Source organism: Oncorhynchus kisutch, linkage group LG9 (assembly GCF_002021735.2).
Source record: "Oncorhynchus kisutch isolate 150728-3 linkage group LG9, Okis_V2, whole genome shotgun sequence".
NCBI lineage: Eukaryota > Metazoa > Chordata > Actinopteri > Salmoniformes > Salmonidae > Oncorhynchus > Oncorhynchus kisutch.
The window spans coordinates 7,360,901-7,381,212 of NC_034182.2; the positions used below are offsets into that span (position 1 = coordinate 7,360,901).

The window sequence follows — 20,312 nt, forward strand, 5'->3', positions numbered from 1 at the left end:
GAATGTAACTCTCTGTTTACTACAGTTGAAGTGATGATTTCCTCCCAAAATTCTCATGATTGCACTCAGTATGGCAGTATGTAGTCTAAGTGTTTCTTGAATAGCCTTTTTATACTCCTTAACCCTTTACACTCATGGTAGCAATTGAAAGGGGAAATTATCGGACCAAAGGTGAGGACACAGCAGTGAAGCGTTAGATTAAGACGTCTAACTGATGTATGGAAGTGGCCACACAGCTCTCCGAAGTGTGCACAGTTACTAAATCATTTCAATTCACTTTTATGGCTCAAGGAAAGAGTTTTCAACTATTAGGTGTGTTTTTTAGCTCTCCTAGCTGTACCGTTGAAGAATTGAAGCAAGCACGGCCCTCCATCCCCATCACACAATTATTGTTTTCGCAATCCAGAATTGGTCCATTTATAAATTGCATTCTGTGTCAGATTGGCACAATTTTGAAAGCTTATTCTCTTGCCAACATGACTAGCTAAGTTATAAAACACTATCTTCGTGTTAGGCTTTCATACAGCACTTTTCAGAGAAAAGGATAGTCATTTTGGTGTGCATAGAATGGATTATTGAGTACATTCAGGTGCGTGTTCTGCTGCTAATTTTCTTCACAATGTGACAAACGGGCTCCTTCTGATAAAAATGACCCAGGGTATGATGCCATGTCATCCTTGTAACTACATCAAATATAGCGATCATAAACGTTGATAATGTAAAGGACTTGAGTTTCGTCATATGGAAAAGCAAAGCGCACATTTGGACTTGTGGGTGTGTGGTTTGCTTGTATGACATCAAAGCAGTATTTATAATCAATGTCTCATCTTTCAAAACAAATCAAGTCCTCTTGATCTACAATATTCCCCTCTCTGATTAAACATGTGCAAAAGTAGCCCAATTAGCGAGAGGGGCGGGTGTATCTTCTTGTTGCGCTTTTATGGCTGTTTACAATGCCTGTCAGTTGAATCCCATGCAGCTCTGTAGTGGAGACCCTGAGTTCTGACGTCTTGTACAGCATGTTACTGTGTAGCCACTGCATTCCAATAGTGCTTATCAGTGACCAAATCGGCCATTTTCAACCAGTATACAGGTTTGAGTGTGAGGGGATAGTTTCAGGACCATTTTGCTTTGTGGTAGTCTTCTTGGTGTTTCAGTATAGGCACCAGAGTAGTTCACTCATGTTGAATGCATCCCAGGTGTTGACCAGCGTTGGCTCCCTGTTTCCTACAGAGACGGTGTATCTTTTTGGGGGCTGGGACGGCACACAGGACCTGGCTGACTTCTGGGCCTACAGTGTTCAGGAGAACCAGTGGGTCTGCATCTCCAGAGACACAGAGAAGGAGGTGAGAGAGCAAGATGTATGAAAGACAGGATGGTGGAAAAGAGGAGTTATGGTGACACAGAACAACACTGTTAAATGGTCCATACTGATTGTTACAGCTGCTTAATGTGCAGAACACTAAATTGTTTATAGAAATGATCATGATGGTCAAGGTGACGGTAATGTCTATCTAACGGATGATTATAATGAAGATAATAGTTGAACGTTTCACTATAGGAAAAATATAACAAAGGCGTAATGTTTCTGATTAGGACCTGGATATCAACCAAGTTCAGTAAATGGTAGCAACGCTGTCACCACATGGGAGCAGGGGGCCGAGTCGTCTCATTCTCCTATTTTATAGATAGTTGGTGTGATGGTTAAACCCCCCTGTCCTCTCCCAGAGTGGTCCCAGTGCGCGGTCCTGTCACAAGATGTGCATCGACAGCCAGCGGCGGCAGATCTACACACTCGGCCGCTACCTAGACTCCAGCGTCAGGAACAGCAAGTCTCTGAAGAGTGACTTCTACCGCTACGACGTCGATGCCAACACCTGGACACTGCTCAGCGAGGACACGTCAGCCGACGGCGGGCCCAAGCTCGTCTTTGACCACCAGGTTACCCCATTATCTCGCCCCTCACACAGCTGTATCACACACAAGTCCAAACTGGACCAAACTGGCTAAACACTTTGGGCCTCATTAAAAATAGGTTACAGAGTTTTTGTTGGTTAAATAATTGGTCCACTCAGCCATCTGGAGGTGAGACCAGAGCACTGATGATGAAGGCTTAGCCGGCTATAGTCTTGACATATTTTCCTCCTGTCCCACTTTTTAAGCTAAAAATTGATCTGTAAATGCATATTTTTTTCCACTGCTCTAAGCCCAACACTGAAATCCAAATGTTGAATCTCATGACTCTCTCTTTGCACCCAATCTTTCTCTCCCTTTCTCTCATCCTTCCTCTCCTTATAGATGTGTATGGACTCGGAGAAGCACATGATCTATACGTTTGGTGGTCGGATTCTGATGTGTAACGGCAGTGTGGAGGACAGCAGGACGTCCGAGCCCCAGTTCAGTGGGCTGTATGCCTTCCACTGCCAGGCCGGAACCTGGAGCCTGCTCAGAGAAGACTCCTGCAACGCTGGGCCTGAGGATGTCCAGTCACGCATCGGACACTGCATGCTCTTCCACACTGTGAGTTATGGGAGTAGTACCATGACTGGTGTTGATGTTAGGGTAATGTTGCCTGGATGTTACTGAACTGTGCTCATACACTCACACATATCAACACACAATGTGGCAACATTGCAGTGACGTTCTTTATAGAATTCAGCACAAACACCAGAATGATTTATTGACCGAAACAAATCAATACCCACACAATCATGACTGAAGCATTCAGAATTCACCGCTTTCTGTTTTGTGTTTTTAGAGAAAGCAAAAGACATAACAGAACAAATATGCACCAATTTTACTCTCAGGACGTTTATGAAGCCAAGGAAAATTGTTCAGACTATTATCTTGTTTCACAGAAGAATGTAAACCATTCAGTGTTGGCATGAACTATGAACTAGATTTGGCTCTTCTCTCTCTCTCATCCCCCCCTTCCTTTCTCCAGAGGAATCGTTGTCTGTATGTGTTCGGAGGTCAGAGGTCAAAGACGTACCTGAATGACTTCTTCAGCTACGACGTGGACGGGGACCATGTGGAGATCATCTCAGACGGAACCAAGAAGGACTCCGGCATGGGTAAGACTGTCCGCTTAGTATAGTACAACCGGCATCTTAATTGTTTAGTGCCAACATTTTGTTCCAAATGGATCTGGTCAGATGTCAGCTTGGCAGGTCTAATGCCAAGGGTGTTGCAAGGCTAAACTTATTTAGGTTTTCATGTAGAAGTCCCCTTTACTGCTTTCAGCACGATGCACTTGCACCCTGGGTTCCGACCATTCTGCAGGGCAACAGAGAATCCAGTAGCGTGGCCGTAGTGCGTTTCTTTACAAAGTTGGAATTCATAATTGCTTGCTGTGATTAGAAAGTGAGCAGTTGATGTCATCAGCTTCTGAGAATAGCATTTTTGTCATGTGCAAGTGGGGTTCTTAGAAATTCCCACCCCCGTATTATTGTGGTATTTAGCAAAACCACAGGAACATTTAATTAGATTGCGCTCTCACACCACACACACACACTGTTTCAATCTCTCACAATTCACTTTCTCTTTAGGTTTTATTCTCACTCTCTCACAGAACCACACTCTTTCATCCTCTACTTTTTCTATGACACACACACAGGGTTGCAAAGCTTACTTACCATACAGTCAAGCTGCTCCCACAACAGCTCAATAGAGCTGACCAGATCTTCAGTTTCTTGGCAATTTCTCGCATGGAATAGCTTTCATTTCTCAGGACAAGAATAGACTGACGAGATTCAGAAGACAGTTCTTTGTTTCTGGCCATTTTGAGCCTGTAATCGAACCCAGAAATGCTGATGCTCCAGATAGTCAACTAGTCTAAAGAAGGACTGTTTTTTATTTTTTTATTGCTTCTTTAATGAGAACAACAGTTTTCAGCTGTGCTAACGTAATTGCAAAAGTTTTTTTTAATGATCAATTAGCCTTTTTAAAATGTAAACTTGGATTCGCTAATATAACTTGCCATTGGAACACAGGAGTGATGGTTGATGATAATGGGCCTCTGTACGCCTATGTAGATATTCCATTAAAAAAATCTGCCATTTCCAGCTACAAAAGTAATTTACAACATTCAGTGTCTACACTGTATGTATCAATTTCATGTCTTTTTTGTAACAGTATTTTTATTGGAATTTCACAATTTTCACCCATATTATACAACAACAGAGACTAAGCACACAGAACAGAAACAAGAAAAACAGCACCCACAGCACCCACTTACACATCTACGCGCATATTCTAGATCAACCCCTAGGATCTTTTCAATTTCTTGCAGAACACCAGACCAGTATCTTTGTATTTTGGTACATGACCATAAACAATGTGTTAGGGTGCCTGTATCAGTTTTGCATTTAAGACACTGAGGGGAAGAGGAAGTGGGGCTAAAAGCATGTCTGCGATTTGGAGATATATGCAATCTGTGTATTATTCTTAATTGGATTGCTCTAGTACGGTTACGTATAGATATTGTTTTTGCATATATCCAAATGTCCTCCCACATCTCTTCGTCAATAGTAGCAGACAATTCTTCCTCCCACACTTGTTTCACCCTCTGTGTGTTGACAGCAGAAAAGGACCTTAAAGTATCATAAAACAGACTTACAGACATTTTCCTTTGTGGGGAAAAAAAGCATTCTTTCAATGACAGACACATCTAGGTTACCAGTTAAGGTGGTGCTCTTCAGAATATAATGTCTTACTTGTAGGAAGCGAAAAAAGTCCTGCTTTGGGAGTTGATATTTCTCGACCATCTGCTCAAATGACAACAAAATCTTATCAGCAAATAGGTAATTTAGCCTGCGTATGCCCTTATTAAGCCATAAGTTAAAGCCAGCATCCAGCAATCCTGGACTGAAATCTGGGTTGTTAAGAATTGGGGTAAGAGCAGAGGATAGTTTGGACGTTCCCAGGAAGCGTTGAACTGACCTCCATACTTTGAGTGTGTTAAGTGTAACGGGATTATTGCAGTGATCTTCTATAGACTTGAAACTTCTGAAAAATAAAAGATCCTGTAAGGGGTATTTTGAAAGAGAAGTCTCAATGTCTAACCAAATAGAGGAGTCATCATTTGTTATCCAGTCAGAAATATAACAAAGGTGGGCACACCATTGATATAACCTGATATTGGGCAGGTCCAAGCCGCCCATAGAACTTGGCAGCTGCAATATTGCCATCTTAAGTCTTGGCTTGCGTTTACTCCATATAAAGGAACTTAGCCATCCATTTACATCCTTTATTACCTTATTGGAGAGTAATACTGGGATCATTTGGATTGGGTAAAGTAGTCTAGGTAAAATGTTAATTTTCAAGAGGGATATTCTACCCAACCAAGAAATTGGGAGAGAGTTCCAGCGCTCCAGATCCTGTCTTATTGTATCAAACAAGGGAACAAAATTGGCTTTGTACATTAGCTGGAATTTAGGAGTTACAAATATACCCAGATACATGAAACCTGAGGGAGACCATTTTAAAAGGGAAGGGGGGGAGAAGTATTAGGTACAGAGTGTAGGCTACCAAGTGGCATAGCCTCTGACTTAGTAAGGTTAATCTTGTAGCCTGAGAATTTGCTGAATAATTCAATAATATTAATAAGAGATGTAATTGAAGTCTCGGGACTAGAGATGAATATCAGGACATCATCAGCATACAAGCTTATTTTATGTTGAACATCACCAATGAGCAGCCCCTGTATAGCAGGCGTTACCCTGATGGCCTCAGCCAGTGGTTCCATAAGAGTGCAAAGAGGAGGGGGGATAAAGGACAGCCCTGTCTGGTACCTCTGTGTATAGAGAAGCTATTTGACCGTAGCCCATTAGTAAGGACAGCAGCCTGAGGATCATCATATAAAACTTTCACCCATTTTATAAAGTTGTCCCCCAGACCAAATTTATTTAGAGCAAATAATAGGTAAGACCACTCCACACGATCAAATGCTTTCTCAGCATCTAGGGAGAGCACAAGACCATCCACAGCACTTTGTTGGTAGGCTTGAATTACATTAAGAAGCCGCCTGACATTGTTGCATGACTTACGGCCCCTAATGAAGCCAGTTTGGTCTCCTTTCACAATTATTGGCAGTGAGTCCTCTAATCTTGTGGCTAGAATTTTAGAAAGCAATTTTCTATCCACATTCAGAAGGGAAATTGGTCTGTACGAGGAACAAGACTCTGGACATTTTCCCTTTTTGAGAATAAGTGAAATGTTGGCTTCTCTCAGCGTTTGAGGGAGTTGGTCATTTGAAAATGAGTGGTTAAACATATCACGCAATGGCTCAAGGATCAGGCCATGGAACTCTTTATAGAACTCACTACAAAACCCGTCTGGTCCTGGGGCCTTACCATTTTGCAGATTCTTAATTGCGAACATTATCTCTTCCTTGGTAATAGGGGCATTAAGGAGGGGACCTCTGCTCTTCGGAGATAGTAGGGAGCTCAATCTTCCAAAAGAAGTTCTCCATTAATTTGGGTGCATCCTTTGGCAGTTCTGAGGCATAAAGGATTGTATAAAATGTCTTAAATGAGTCACTTCTAATTTATTTTCATTTAAATTATTACCATCAGAATCAGTAATAGTAGCAATTGACTGAGAGTCAGCCCTCTTTTTAGCTAGGTATGCCAAGTACTTTCTTGGCTTATCGCCATGTTCATATAGCTTTTGCCTGACAAATCTCATTTTCTTTTCAGCGTCCTGTGTTAGGAGAGAGTCTAACGTTGATCTAATGACTGATATTTCCTTTAATATAGGCAGGAGTGGGCGTTTTAATGTAGTCCTTCTCTTTAGTTCCTAATTCACCCTCTAACATTTTTTGCTTTTCCCGCTTTTTCCGTCTCTTAGTAGCTGTGTATGACATAATCAGACCCCTGGCATACGATTTACAGGTCTCCCAAAGGAGCGAGGGGCTATCTGTTGATTGAGAGTTAATAGAGAAAAATGCTTTAAACTCTGTAATAAAATATGATGTGAATGTTTGGTCTTTAAGAATGGTTGTGTTCACCCTCCAATGTCTTGACCGATTGAATGTCCCATTGAGTTTTATGTCCAGGATCACCTCAGCATGATCAGATATGACTATGCTTCCTATCCTAGTGGATAAAACAGACTGCAAAGACGTCCTGGGCATAAAAAAAATAATCTATTCTAGTCTGACATCCATGAGATGCAGAGAAAAAAAGTGAACTCTCTGTTGGAGGGATGAAAAGCTCTCCAGACATCCGCATACCCCAGATCATCACAAATAGCTTTAAGTGACTTAGCTTGAGGAGAGAGTGAAGCTATACCGCTGGGAAACGTATCAATAAGGGGGTTCAACAAGTAGTTAAAATCTCCTCCAACCACTGCAGTGTCCGAGTTTAATTCTGAAAAGTCTAGAAATACCTTAGTGAGGAAATCAGGGGGGAAGTAAATATTCATTATGGAAATGCTCTGCCCTTTTAAAGTACCATTAATTATAACAAAGCGACCAAATTTATCTTTCACACAATTCAAGACCTTAAGTGGTAAGTTCTTTTTCACCAGAATTGCTACACCTCTACTTCTGGATGTAAATGATGAGATAAACACTTGACCAAACCCCCCTTGTTGTAATTTCAGGTGCTCCTTATCATCCAAATGAGTTTCTTGCAACAGGGCAATATCAATACTTTTTTTTTTTTTTTAAGACAGTACCTTCTTCCTTTTAATGGGCTTATGGCTCCCTCTAATGTTCCATGTACATACACGCAGTCTGTTACCTGCCATTGTATCTTGACCATTCAATATCCAGACTGGATCCTACTGTAAAAGTGGGGTGGTACCTTTCTCCATGTGTTGAACTCTCCTCTATCTCACTGAGCATAAACAAACGATATGAACCCTGAACTCGAACTATACTAAACCCAAATATTAAACATGTAAAGATCCAAAAGGGGGTTTTCCCACTAGCTAACATGCAGGGGATTTCAACTCTCTAATGTAGACTCTTAAGTCCGCATTGCCGCTCAATAGCCTCATCCTTTATATGTATGGAAAAGAAAATCAATAGAAGAAGATTGAGGCTCTTCCACCTAAAACCAAGCCTGGGCACCAATATGGATTCACACATATCTCAGCCTGAGCTATAGCGGCTATTACTTTAGCAAGAAAAATAATAAAGATACGAATATTACTGAGCCGGAGTATGTGAGGACTCACACCACTGTTTCATGATCAGATTCAACCAAAAATAAACAAAGTTATCCAATGCTGTGGAGGTGCAGCTTAAAGTTATTTACCCGAGAGAGTCAATAAACGCAGCAGCCTCTTCAGGTGTGTAGAGCTTTTTAGGTGATCCGTTGACCATAATCTTCAATGTGGCCGGGTACAACAGTGCGTAGTCCATCTTCATTCTCCTGAGTCGAGCCTTCGCATCATCAAATGCTTTGCGTCTTCGTACAACCGCTGTGGAATAATCATTGAAGAATGAGACCTTTGGACCTTTATGTTGACTACCATCAGAGCCAATGTTTCTAGCCGCATTCATGACGCGCTGCTTGTCGGTGAAGTTGTGGAACTTTATAACCACCGGCCGTGGGCGCTGATTGGGACCGGGTATCGGTGCTTGAGAGCGATGGGCTCTGTCCAGCTTCACACGACCAGCCTTAGTGTCCATTTGTAGGTAGCCAGGGATCCATTCCTCAAAGAATTTTACTGAACGTGTCCCTTCAGAATTTTCCGGGAGTCCCACAACACGAATATTGCATCTGCGTCCTCGATTATCCAAGTCGTCAATCTGCTCCGCCATTTCGCGCACCTGTTTCTCAAGTGCTTTTATCTTAGCGTCCATAGATGTAGTTGAAGTTTCCACTGCAGCAATTCTTCCTTCCGCCTCAACAACACATTTCACATCCCTCTGTATTTCAGCTGAATGGCCTGCTATTGCTTCCAATACCGTTCTTATCTTAGCATCGATCACTTTAGTAATGTTGTCAGTCATCTTTTGAATCATCAGGTCCATTGTGCCTGGATCCGCAATGGTGTTAGCTTCGCTAACGTTAGCTAGCTCCTCATGCACATCCACAGGGGTGATGGTTTTGGTCGACTTCTTAGTAGTTCTATTGGGCATGTTGTCGGAGATTTTTGCGAAATAGTCGTCAAGACTCATTATATGGTAACTTATTTAGCCAATTCTACCACTTTTTCAAGCTAGGAGATTAATGTAAGAATATAAATTTACGAATGCCACGAGAGCTCGCTGAAACACCGTGTTCTCTCTACGGCGCCATTTTGTCCTTTGTCATTTTGTTATTTTAATGTACAAAAAATTGACATTTCTAAGTGACCCCAAACTTTTGAACGGTTGTTTCTAAAGCTCTGGGAAAAATTAAGAGACCACTGCAAAATTATTAGTTTCTCAGATTTTACTATTTATAGGTATGTGTTTGGGTAAAATGAACATTTTTGTTTTATAAACTATTGACATGAAGAGCATTTATTTGCTGAAAATGACAACTGGTCAAAATAACAAAAAAGATGCAGTGTTGTCAGACCTCAAATAATGCAAAGAAAATAAGTTCATATTCATTTTTAAACACAATACTCAATGTTTTAGAAAATCAATATTTGATGGAATAACCCTGATTTTCATTCACAGCTTTCATGCGTCTTGGCATGCTCTCCACCAGTCTTTCACATTGATGTTGGGTGACTTTATGCCACTCCTGGAGCAATCAGCTCTGCTTTTTTTGATGGCTTGTGACCATCCATCTTGATCACATTCCAGAGGTTTTCAATGGGGTTCAGGTCTGGAGATTGGGCTGGCCATGACAGGGTCTTGATCTGGTGGTCCTCCATCCACACCTTGATTGATCTGGCTGTGTGCCATGGAGCATTGTCCTGCTGGAAAAAAACAATCCTCAGAGATGGGGAACATTGTAAGATCAGAAGGAAGCACGTTTTCTTCTAGGACAACCTGGTACGTGGCTTGATTCATGCATCCTTCACAAAGACAAATCTGACAGATTCCAGCCTTGCTGAAGCACCCCCTGATCATTCGAGGTCTGACAACACTGCATATTTTTTGTTATTTTGACCAGTTGTTATTTTCTGCAAATAAATGCTCTAAATTACCATTTTTTTATTTGGGAAAAATGTCAGTCGTTTTATAGAATAGAACAAAAATGTTCATTTTACCCATACCTATAATTAGTAAAACTAGAGAAACTGATAATTTTGCAGTGGTTTCTTAATTTTTTTCAGAGCTTTGTTTGTGTGTGTCTGTGTGTGTTTGTTCACACATACAAATTAAACACCAATGGTATTCACTAAGTTTTTATATTTTATATTTAGGATTGTTTTACAGCATTGTCATTCAATAGTTTTTGTAAAAATCATCTTGTTCATTATTTCATATATTTTACATGTGATAAAAGGCCGCACAGGGGGCCCGAGATGATTAGACACCTGTGATAATCTGAAGTACCCCAAAGGGCCTGTACATGTCTTGTGATAAATTACATCCTTGAAAGATAACAAAATTCTGGTAGTTTGCTGGTAATCTTAGAACGTTTCCAGTAATGTACCCTCCCTTTGCAACCCCACACACACACACACACACACACACACACACACACACACACACACGCAGTCTGTATGCTTACCTGAGCAAATCGCAACGTTGCACTCCGTTTAGTCGCTATCAGCTGATGCTTTGTGTGTATCCTAATCTGTCTTTTTCCCCTCAAGCTTGTTACTCAGTGATACTACCTTTACGGAACTCCCCATCACATATATCTTCATCTACCCTTACACTAAAGAATCTAATAGAATCTGTGGTTTCAGATGCAGTAGATGGCTGTAGGAGATACCATCTCATGGTTCCTCTATTAAAGTGACATGTGACAGACTTTTCAGTGCAGCTCATTAAAAGGCACAGGGCAGCAGAGGGAGAAAGAGATGCTTGTTGTCCTGAAACAGATTGTCTAAGATCTCTGGATGGGCAGAGCTGGACTGGACTGGCGTGATGATGGCAGAGTATTAATAGGACCTCTGTCTGTGTGCCTCTCGCATCTGTGTCATCCTGCAAGAACGAGAGATGGGGAGGGAAGGTGGAGGGAGGCAGAAGTAGAAAGAGAGGGAGCGAAGAGGCTGAAAGGGAGAGCGAGTAAGAGACAAGGGAGAAGCCGAAAGATGCAGAATGAGCAAGCGAGAGCAAAAGAACAGGAGAGATGGAGCGAGAAAGAACAGAATGTATTTTGGCAGGAAGGAAGTAGCAAGCCCAAACAGTGCTCTTGTAATAATTCTCGAATGTTTATTGCTGCCACAACTGCTCTGTGTTCTGCTCCGGTACCACAGAAACATCTTCCTGTTCATTTCCATTTTAGAACTGTGCCCTAATAAGCTCTATATCTATCCCAAATGGCACCCTATTCCCTATATTGTGTACTATTGAACAGGGCCCATAGCTTTTGGTCAAAAGTAGTGCACTGCATATGTGTTAGGGTGCCATTTGGGACTCACATGGGCCCTGGTCAAAAGTAGTGCACTGCATATGTGTTAGGGTGCTATTTGGGATGAAAGCTATGTCTGAAGGGCAGAGCACAGTCTCTAGTGGCTCTGTCCTTCTGGTGGGTTTTTTCTTGTTCTTCAAATAAACTTCTTTGTTTTGTTGATTCTCTAAAACAGTCTGTAATATCTACTCAAGTTACGCAGGCTGGTTGACCTAGGGGCCTGTTTTATTTACCCAGAAGTTAATGCCTAGCTTAATGTCTTGGAACAGGACGTTGTCGCATAATTCATGTTGTGTGCTGTTTGGCAAACTGTCTATGGACCTTGTTTGAGAAATGGTCCTAATTTTCCTTGAAAGCATATGGTGGGTTCCATAAAAATGTATTTGTTCAAGTACTAAGTGATTTAAAAATGTCCTCCCAGCACAACACCTTCTTTGTTTTGACACTGTTCTTACTATCATTGCCATGGTAACGACCCACATAGATTTGATACACAATGAAGTCATTGCGAAAGCTTATACCTGCTTCTTACTTACAAGTACTGAAACACGTGACGAATAAGCAGCCGATGACCACAAACAGAAGTACTTGGCCTATATGTGCGCTATACATATGAATAGGTGCATACTGTATACACTGTGACGTATCATGACCACAAACGCATCATGTGCAATCAGGGGATTGCTTTAGACAAGCAATGTACGTAAATCGGGGTAAAACAACATGCACATGGATAGTTGCATACTGTTTTACACTGTGACCGCAAACACATCCTGTTCTGTCAGTAATGCAAATCCGTAGAAAAACAAACATACATTTGCATTGTGTCCTGTTTGTTTCCAGAGAATTTCGTTGCTATGTGAGCAGCCTTTTGCTTTTGTGGTCTATCCCATTTCTCTCAAGTCTTTTAATCTTGGCCTCTGATGGAAAAAATGTGCGATAGCGTTAAATAACCATAGAGCCCAGAATTCTGTGACCAGGAAAAATGCTGAATCCCTGCCATTCTCTCTCTGTGTTATCTCAATGTAGCCTGCTATTTTCTCTCTGTGTGTGTTCTCAATGTAGCCTGCTATTCTGTGTGTGTGTGTGTGTTATCTCAATGTAGCCTGCTATTATCTCTCTCTGTGTGTGTGTGTTCTCAATGTAGCCTGCTATTCTCTGTGTGTTATCTCAATGTAGCCTTCTATTATCTCTCGGTGTTCTCAGAAGCATCAATCTATGTTTTAAACCTCTCTCTGATGTGTGTTTGTCCCACAGTGCCGATGACGGGCTTTACCCAAAGGGCCACCATAGACCCAGAGCTGAATGAGATCCACGTCCTGTCTGGCCTCAGCAAGGACAAGGACAAACGAGAAGAGAACGTCCGTAACTCATTCTGGATCTACGACATCGCACGCAACAACTGGTACGAATCACACACACACACACAGTCTTGTATAACTAACCATTTGGACACACACATTGCAGTCCCATTCACATATTTTCCCTAACCCTAGCTCCTCACCCTAAAACTAACCCTAGCTCCTAAACCTAATTCTAACCTTAACCCAAAACCCCTTAGAAATAGCGGGGGACAAACAAAATGTTTGTTTACTGTTCTTGTGGAGACTTCTGGTCCCCACAAGTGTAGTTGAACACGCCCACACACCAGCAAACGCACACAGTAAGACACTTTGATACAATCGTCAACCAGAAACATCCTATTTCAAAGGCTTTCCTGACCTGAAAGTGAGTTTCATAATCTCTCTGCCCTTCAAAAGAGAACTAAATGTTCTTTCAGAGGGTGTGTTTCAGAGGGTGTGTGTGTTGTACCTCTGCACCTTCATGGAGAAAGTCTTTGTTCTGGCCTAGCTAATTTGGTCAGTTGAAACAGTGCTTGTGAGAATACAGGTTGTCAGTGCTGCCTGCCGCTGGTTCCGGTACACTGCTTTCTCCAGTCCTTCTTTTTACTGAGTGTCCAGTAAATTAAGTCAATGTAACGGCTCAAGCTGTGTGTGTGTTTCTCCGTAGGAGGCTGTCTAGAAGTGTGTTCCAATATTTGCTTCGGGGTGTGTGGGCGTGTTTCCTTTTTAAGGTACAGAAACACAATGGATGTTCCTCTTCAGGGTTAAGGCTATGTGCGTACTAACTTGTTGTACTGTGTGTGTGTGTGCGCGCGCCCCTGCACGCTGCAGGTCGTGTGTGTATAAGAATGACCAGGCGGTGAAGGAGAACCCCAGTAAGGCTCTGCAGGAGGAGGAGCCCTGTCCACGCTTCGCACACCAGCTGGTCTATGATGAAATGCACAAGGTCACACACACACACGCGCACACATGCTTAAAAAAAAATGTGGACCTTTATTTAACCAGATTAGTCTGGTTGAGAACATTTATTTTTCAAGAGAGACCTGAACGAAGACCGCAGCATCAACACATCGGTTTCAGACAGACACATGACATCAACCAGACCAAGATAGTGGGGCAAAAAAGTATTTAGTCAGCCACCAATTGTGCAAGTTCTCCCACTTAAAAAGATGAGGCCTGTCATTTTCATCATAGGTACACTTCAACTATGACAGGCAAAATGAGAAAAGAAAATCACATTGTAGGATTTTTTATTTATTTATTTGCAAATTATGGTGGAAAATAAGTATTTGGTCAAAAACAAAAGTTTATCTCAATACTTTGTTATATACCCTTTATTGGCAATGACCGAGGTCAAATGTTTTCTGTAAGTCTTCACAAGGTTTTCACACACTGTTGCTGGTATTTTGGCCCATTCCTCCATGCAGATCTCCTCTAGAGCAGTGATGTTTTGGGGCTGTTGCTGGGCAACACGGACTTTCAACTCCCTCCAAAGATTTTCTTTGGGGTTGAGATCTGGAGACTGGCTAGGCCACTCCAGGACCTTGAAATGCTTCTTACGAAGCCACTCCTTCGTTGCCCGGGCGGTGTGTTTGGGATCATTGTCATGCTGAAAGACCCAGCCACATTTCATCTTCAATGCCCTTGCTGATGGTAGGATTTTTTAATTTGGTCCCAGCTCTCTGCAGGTCATTCACTAGGTCCCCCCGTGTGGTTCTGGGATTTTTGCTCACCGTTCTTGTGATCATTTTGACCCCACGGGGTGAGATCTTGCATGGAGCCCCAGATCGAGGGAGATTATCAGTGGTCTTGTATGTCTTCCATTTCCTAATAATTCTCCCACAGTTGATTTCTTCAAACCAAGCTGCTTACCTATTGCAGATTCAGTCTTCCCAGCCTGGTGCAGGTCTACAATTTTGTTTCTGGTGTCCTTTGACAGCTCTTTGGTCTTGGCCATAGTGGAGTTTGGAGTGTGACTGTTTGAGGTTGTGGACAGGTGTCTTTTATACTGATAAGTTCAAACAGGTGCCATTAATACAGGTAACGAGTGGAGGACAGAGGAGCTTCTTAAAGAAGAAGTTACAGGTCTGAGAGCCAGATCTTGCTTGTTTGTAGGTGACCAAATACTTATTTTACACCATAATTTGCAAATAAATTCATTAAAAATCCTACAATGTGATTTTTTTTCTTCTCATTTTGTCTGTCATAGTTGAAATGTACCTATGATGAAAATTACAGGTCTCATCTTTTTAAGTGGGAGAACTTGCACAATTGGTGGCTGACTAAATACTTTTTTGTCCCACTGTACATCAATATAACAAGCAGCATGTCAGTGAAGAACATGGACACACACACACTTCTACAAAATGCTATAAGCATAAGGGCACAAAAGTCTTAATTAAATACTGTTTCAGGATATCATTATGATCTGAGACCAGCTGCAGTTTTGAGGGTATTGATGAATAATATCGAATATATCCTCTTTGTGTCCAGGTACACTACCTGTTTGGAGGGAACCCAGGGAAATCGTGCTCTCCTAAGATGCGTCTGGATGACTTCTGGTCCCTCAAGCTGTGTCGCCCCTCCAAGGAGTACCTGCTCCGACACTGCAGATACCTAATCAGGAAGTACAGGTACACAACCAGAGAATGGACTATACACCTGGAACTGAACCGTAACCTCTGTACCATATAGCAAAACGGTGGATACAAATGTATAGGAGTTATGACACAATTCTAGTTTTGGGTTCTGCTTTGGCACTGATTCCACCTAGTGGCCATGTCTTGCCATTGTAGGGAAGGGTTTTCTCCTCGCTCATTTTGCAGTCTTTGCAGTGATATTTTCACCTTGTGTGGCACAGAGTTTCTGTAGGTTAGGCTAAACGATTTCCTCTAGCTCTCTGTAGGTATTCCTGAAGATCTGTTTTTGTGTGTGTGTGTTTTAAAAAATAAAAACAATTAGGTTTGAGGAGAAGGCTCAGTCGGAGCCTCTGAATGCTCTGAAGTACCTGCAGAACGACCTCTCTCTGACCGTGGACCACACCAACCCTGACGAGACCAAAGAGGTGAGGGACGGGAGGGAGGGTTGACTGATGGGGAGAGGGGTACCTGCACGTAGTGCAGTTTTATTTATTAAACTGCTTTTAGATCAAGTAAACGGATTAAATGATTTGAGGATGTAACATTCAAAGCCTGTCTGTTGATGTTCAATGTTTTGATATTATTACCATAGTTACTCAGGAGTGAAATGGCAGTGTATTTGTTGGCGATGTTGCGTTAGTGTTCAGTGACTGAGCGGTTGTGTTCCGATGTGACTGTTCAGTTCCAGCTCCTGCCCTCGGCTCTCTTCAAGTCCAGCTCTGACTTCATCCCTCTGGGTAAGAGCCTGCTGCGTTATCTGCATACTTCACTGGACACACAGTAGATGAAAACCAATGAACGGAAGGATTATTCTCTCCTCCTTTTTCCCCCTTCAGCCATTCTTTCTGACGTACTTTCATTTTGATCCTCCCACATGAACTTTTTGAGCGCGTATGTGACCTTTATGAGCTCATATGACTTCCTGTGGAGCAATTGAAGTGAGTCTTTTCTTCCTCCCACTCTCCCCCTTCACCTTCTCTCTTGTCCTTCTTTCCCGCTCTCTTTATTCCTTTCCATCCCTCTTCCCCTCTCTGTTCTTCCCTTCTGTCACACTCCCTCCCACGCTCATCTCCCCCTCCTTCTCTCAGGTTTCTCAGACGTGGACCAGACGTATGCCCAGCGCACGCAGCTCTTTGACACACTCGTCAACTTCTTCCCGGACAGCATGACCCCGCCCAAGGGTAACCTCGTTGACCTCATCGCACTCTAGCCCCGCCCCAGAACCCTACGCACCACCACCATATGCCAATAAGACTGATTGGCTGGCCCAAAGCCAAACTTCATATTTTTCTACACTTGACCCTTCCAAATTCAGGGGTGCTCTGCTCGCGGACTGCACTTGTTGACCCCCTCTTTAGGACGTTGGTTCTTCAACAGCGGAACTGAACTAAAAGGGAAAATGAGGGTCAGACCACTTGCGATTTAAAGGGGTTGATACTGAATGTCACTGTGTGGAAAAATAAATAAAAACACAAACTCCCCCGGGCCTGATGGTCTTTGTTGAATAAACTGATTTACCAGTTTAAAATAACCCAGAACTCTGCCAAACATATCTTCTGTGTCAACTCATTTGATTTGTGAGGTTTACATGATGCTTTTACCTGCTGCGTTTGAGTTTGTTTGGCATTAGTAGCCTGTTAGATCAAGGAGGAGTCTCTCTCCCTCTTATTTTCCACTCTGCCTTGCATCCGTCTCTCTCTGACACTCACTCACACAAACCTGCTTGGGAAAGTAGTTGTGTTACTTAATGACACCCTGTCAGTACATTGTACGCTGAATATACCTTCAACCAAGTTCATGATTTTTGCTTGCTCTGCCTGTATTATTGGTGCCATATTATATACCCCATATTTATAATTATGACGGCCATGCTGTTACACACTACGTGTCAAAATGTTAATTTTGTTATATAGAAACAATAGAATAATGATCCTAAGAGACAATATATATGTCCATTTAAATCCTATCGATGTAAAAAAAAATCAATCATGGGTTTGGGGGAAAACATTGTCAAGTTGTCAAAAGCTTGTGATTCTGGTAATGGCTACTGTAGCTTTAGTGTGATGTAATCATGGATCTGTCACTGAGGCATGTTGGGAAATGTAGTTTCCAAGTATGAATGTTATTATTTTTAAACTCAAAACTCCCCATCTTGTAAGAACTGCAAAATGATGTTCCTGCTGTATCAGAGGGAGATTTTTGTATGTACAAACACACATCTATACTCGCATGATCTCATTGACTGGGATGTATCTTCCTTTGACGATGGGAGTTTATTTTATGGGTAAAGGAAGAATCAATGATTGCTTTCATTGAGAGAGCGCCCAGTCTCCCCCTGCAGCTATGGCCTGATTACTGTGTTCTCTCTGTTTCTTATGCAAACAGTGATGACTAGACATTCTTAAATTCTAACCTAAAGAAATACAGAACACTAGATTTCATTCTTACTCAGAATAAGGCGATAGGAGCATTCACAAGTGATCTCTAAACACCAAGTTAGCAAATGGTATCTGTCTTGTGGCTCCAGCCAAAGTTTTGATGTACAATAAATGTTTTTGATTGGTTCATAATCATTATGCTGGAACTGAGGATGCCCTTTGATATAGCTGGCGTGTGTGTGTCCGTCTATGTGTGTTTGTCTCGGATCGCCAGGGTATTTTGTCTAGTCCACCTGTGTAACATAATACAAACATTTGCCTCATATTGTTCTTCCATTAATCTCAGTAGGAGAGATGATTGAAGTGATCCCCTTTCCCCTCCTTCTCAAGAATAGTAGCAGCCTAGTCTTCCATTACATTGTGTGTATTGTCTATATATTTAGCATTTTTCTAAGACAGCTGTACAGTATGCAGAGTACACTCTAGGCAAAGGCCTATGGAGTCTGTGAAATATCCATCCCCTTTGTTTTTAGATCAATCAACTCCACTATCAGATAACCAGAGATGGAGGGACTATTCACATTCAAGGAGACAAACACTTAGTGCTTGACTCCTGTCAAGGGTGGTAGTCAAACTTTAGAGAGATTTTTTTTCTTGTTAGATCCTTATAATTCCTTGATCAAAATCCTAATCAAATTGGCAGATTGTACACTATGTCCCAATAGATTCATTACATCTGGTTTCTTCATACAGGCATACACATGAAGACATCTGCTCTTATTGTTAGAAGATGAGTGATCAGATCCGATTTCTCTGTTCATTTGCACTCATGTCCTCAGTAATCAGTATTAGCTTAATTTGAATCCGTCAGTGCTGTGTGCATTTACTGCTTGTGTGCACGGTGCACACACCTGTCTGCTTACAGTGTGTGAGCTTAACTAGTTTGTGCTTGTTTGTGTCTGTTTGCTATTGTATGTCTTCTGCTGCTATCATATTAACCTAAATAAATATTAGCTCTCTGACCTGAGATCCAGAGAGAAAGGAGTGTCATACTTACCATCATAGCTTTGTAGTAAAACCCGTTATTTAGGAAGGACTCGTTTATGGTCATTATCACAGAAGACTTTTGCGATGTTTGCATTAGTTTCTTTGTCAGAAAAAATACGCTTAAGAAAACATGAAATAAAGAGGCACCTCTGGAAGAAAAGAAAATATATATAACACAATGCCAAGTAATTATTTTTCTTATTTTTGGGAGGGGAAGGAAATTATAATTTTCAGAAAATGATGGAATGTTATTTTCTTCATCTGCCCCCTCTTCTCCCCAACTGGGACTCAGGAGTATGTGGAGTACTCTAGAGTGCGTGAATGAGCACTACTCTGTGGATAACGTGAATGTGTAGAGAGCCTATTGTAGAATTGCATTGTATGTAATGTACATAATGAATAAAGATTGTATTTTGTTCAGGTTTTCATAAATAAATGACTCCGGTCTTTTGATTTGTTTGTAACCAGTTGGGATGCAACTATACATTTTGTATTTTGATTGTTTCATCAATTTACCATTGGTGAAAAGTTACAAAAAATACAACACATGTTTGAAATAAGTGTGTTTTTATTGGCAAATCTTTATTGGTACAAGAAAACATGGCTGCCCTGGTCATGATAGATGAGGCACAGCTTCCAGTGTGTCAGACCCCCTGTTGTTTGGCTTCATCAGCAAACAAACCATAAATATATACAATAACTGCTAAATACTTTGGTGTAAAAGTTAAAGAAATCTAATACGAGTGAGTGACTGTACACAATAACTAATGACAAACAGTACATAGGAATGTGTAGAATAAGTGGTGGATTGTTTTGGTGTTGGTTGATTTTACAGCTTAAATATAATTGGGAATTATTGTGTCCATGGGAATTCTACATGAATTTGAATATGTTTTGCCAGAATCACATATTGGATATTTAATGATATCTACATGAATTTGAATATGTTTTGCCAGAATCACATATTGGATATTTAAATACATTTCTATTCAGTTGATTTGACAACAAAATGGTAACAAACAAAAATGAAAATGTGCAGAGGCCTATGTAACAAGTCATCCCTGGTGTTTAACAAATTACCACACAATGTTAACATCAGCAAACAATAAAATATGTACAGTTGAAGTCAGAAGTTTACATACACCATAGCCAAATACATTTAAACTCAGTTTTCCACAATTCCTGCGTTCAATCCTAGTAAAAAATTCCCTGCCTTAGCTAAGTTAGGATCACCACTTTATTTTAAGAATGTGAAATGTCAATAATAGTAGAGAATGAATTATTTCACCTTTTATTTCTTTCATCACATTCCCAGTGGGTCAGAAGTTTACATACACTCAATTAGTATTTGGTAGCATTGCCTTTACATTGTTTGACTTGGGTCAAACGTTTTGGGTAGCCTTCCACAAGCTTCACACAATAAGTTGG

At 41.4% G+C, this 20,312-nt stretch overlaps 1 protein-coding gene across 3 annotated transcripts in view; it reads left to right on the forward strand.

Annotated features, from left to right (window-relative positions):
• The window catches only part of LOC109896708 (muskelin), a 32,218-nt gene extending 13,354 nt beyond the window's left edge, over window positions 1-18,864 (forward strand). For all 3 annotated transcript variants that reach the window (XM_020491023.2, XM_020491024.2, XM_020491021.2), the window contains exons 9-18: window positions 1,234-1,346; window positions 1,729-1,941; window positions 2,299-2,520; window positions 2,945-3,074; window positions 12,735-12,882; window positions 13,652-13,766; window positions 15,314-15,453; window positions 15,782-15,884; window positions 16,142-16,196; window positions 16,548-18,864. In XM_020491023.2, coding sequence (XP_020346612.2) covers window positions 1,234-1,346; window positions 1,729-1,941; window positions 2,299-2,520; window positions 2,945-3,074; window positions 12,735-12,882; window positions 13,652-13,766; window positions 15,314-15,453; window positions 15,782-15,884; window positions 16,142-16,196; window positions 16,548-16,669 — 1,361 coding nt within the window. In that variant the 3' untranslated portion in view covers window positions 16,670-18,864. The remainder of the gene's footprint in view (window positions 1-1,233; window positions 1,347-1,728; window positions 1,942-2,298; window positions 2,521-2,944; window positions 3,075-12,734; window positions 12,883-13,651; window positions 13,767-15,313; window positions 15,454-15,781; window positions 15,885-16,141; window positions 16,197-16,547) is intronic.
• The last annotated feature ends 1,448 nt before the right edge of the window (window positions 18,865-20,312 follow it).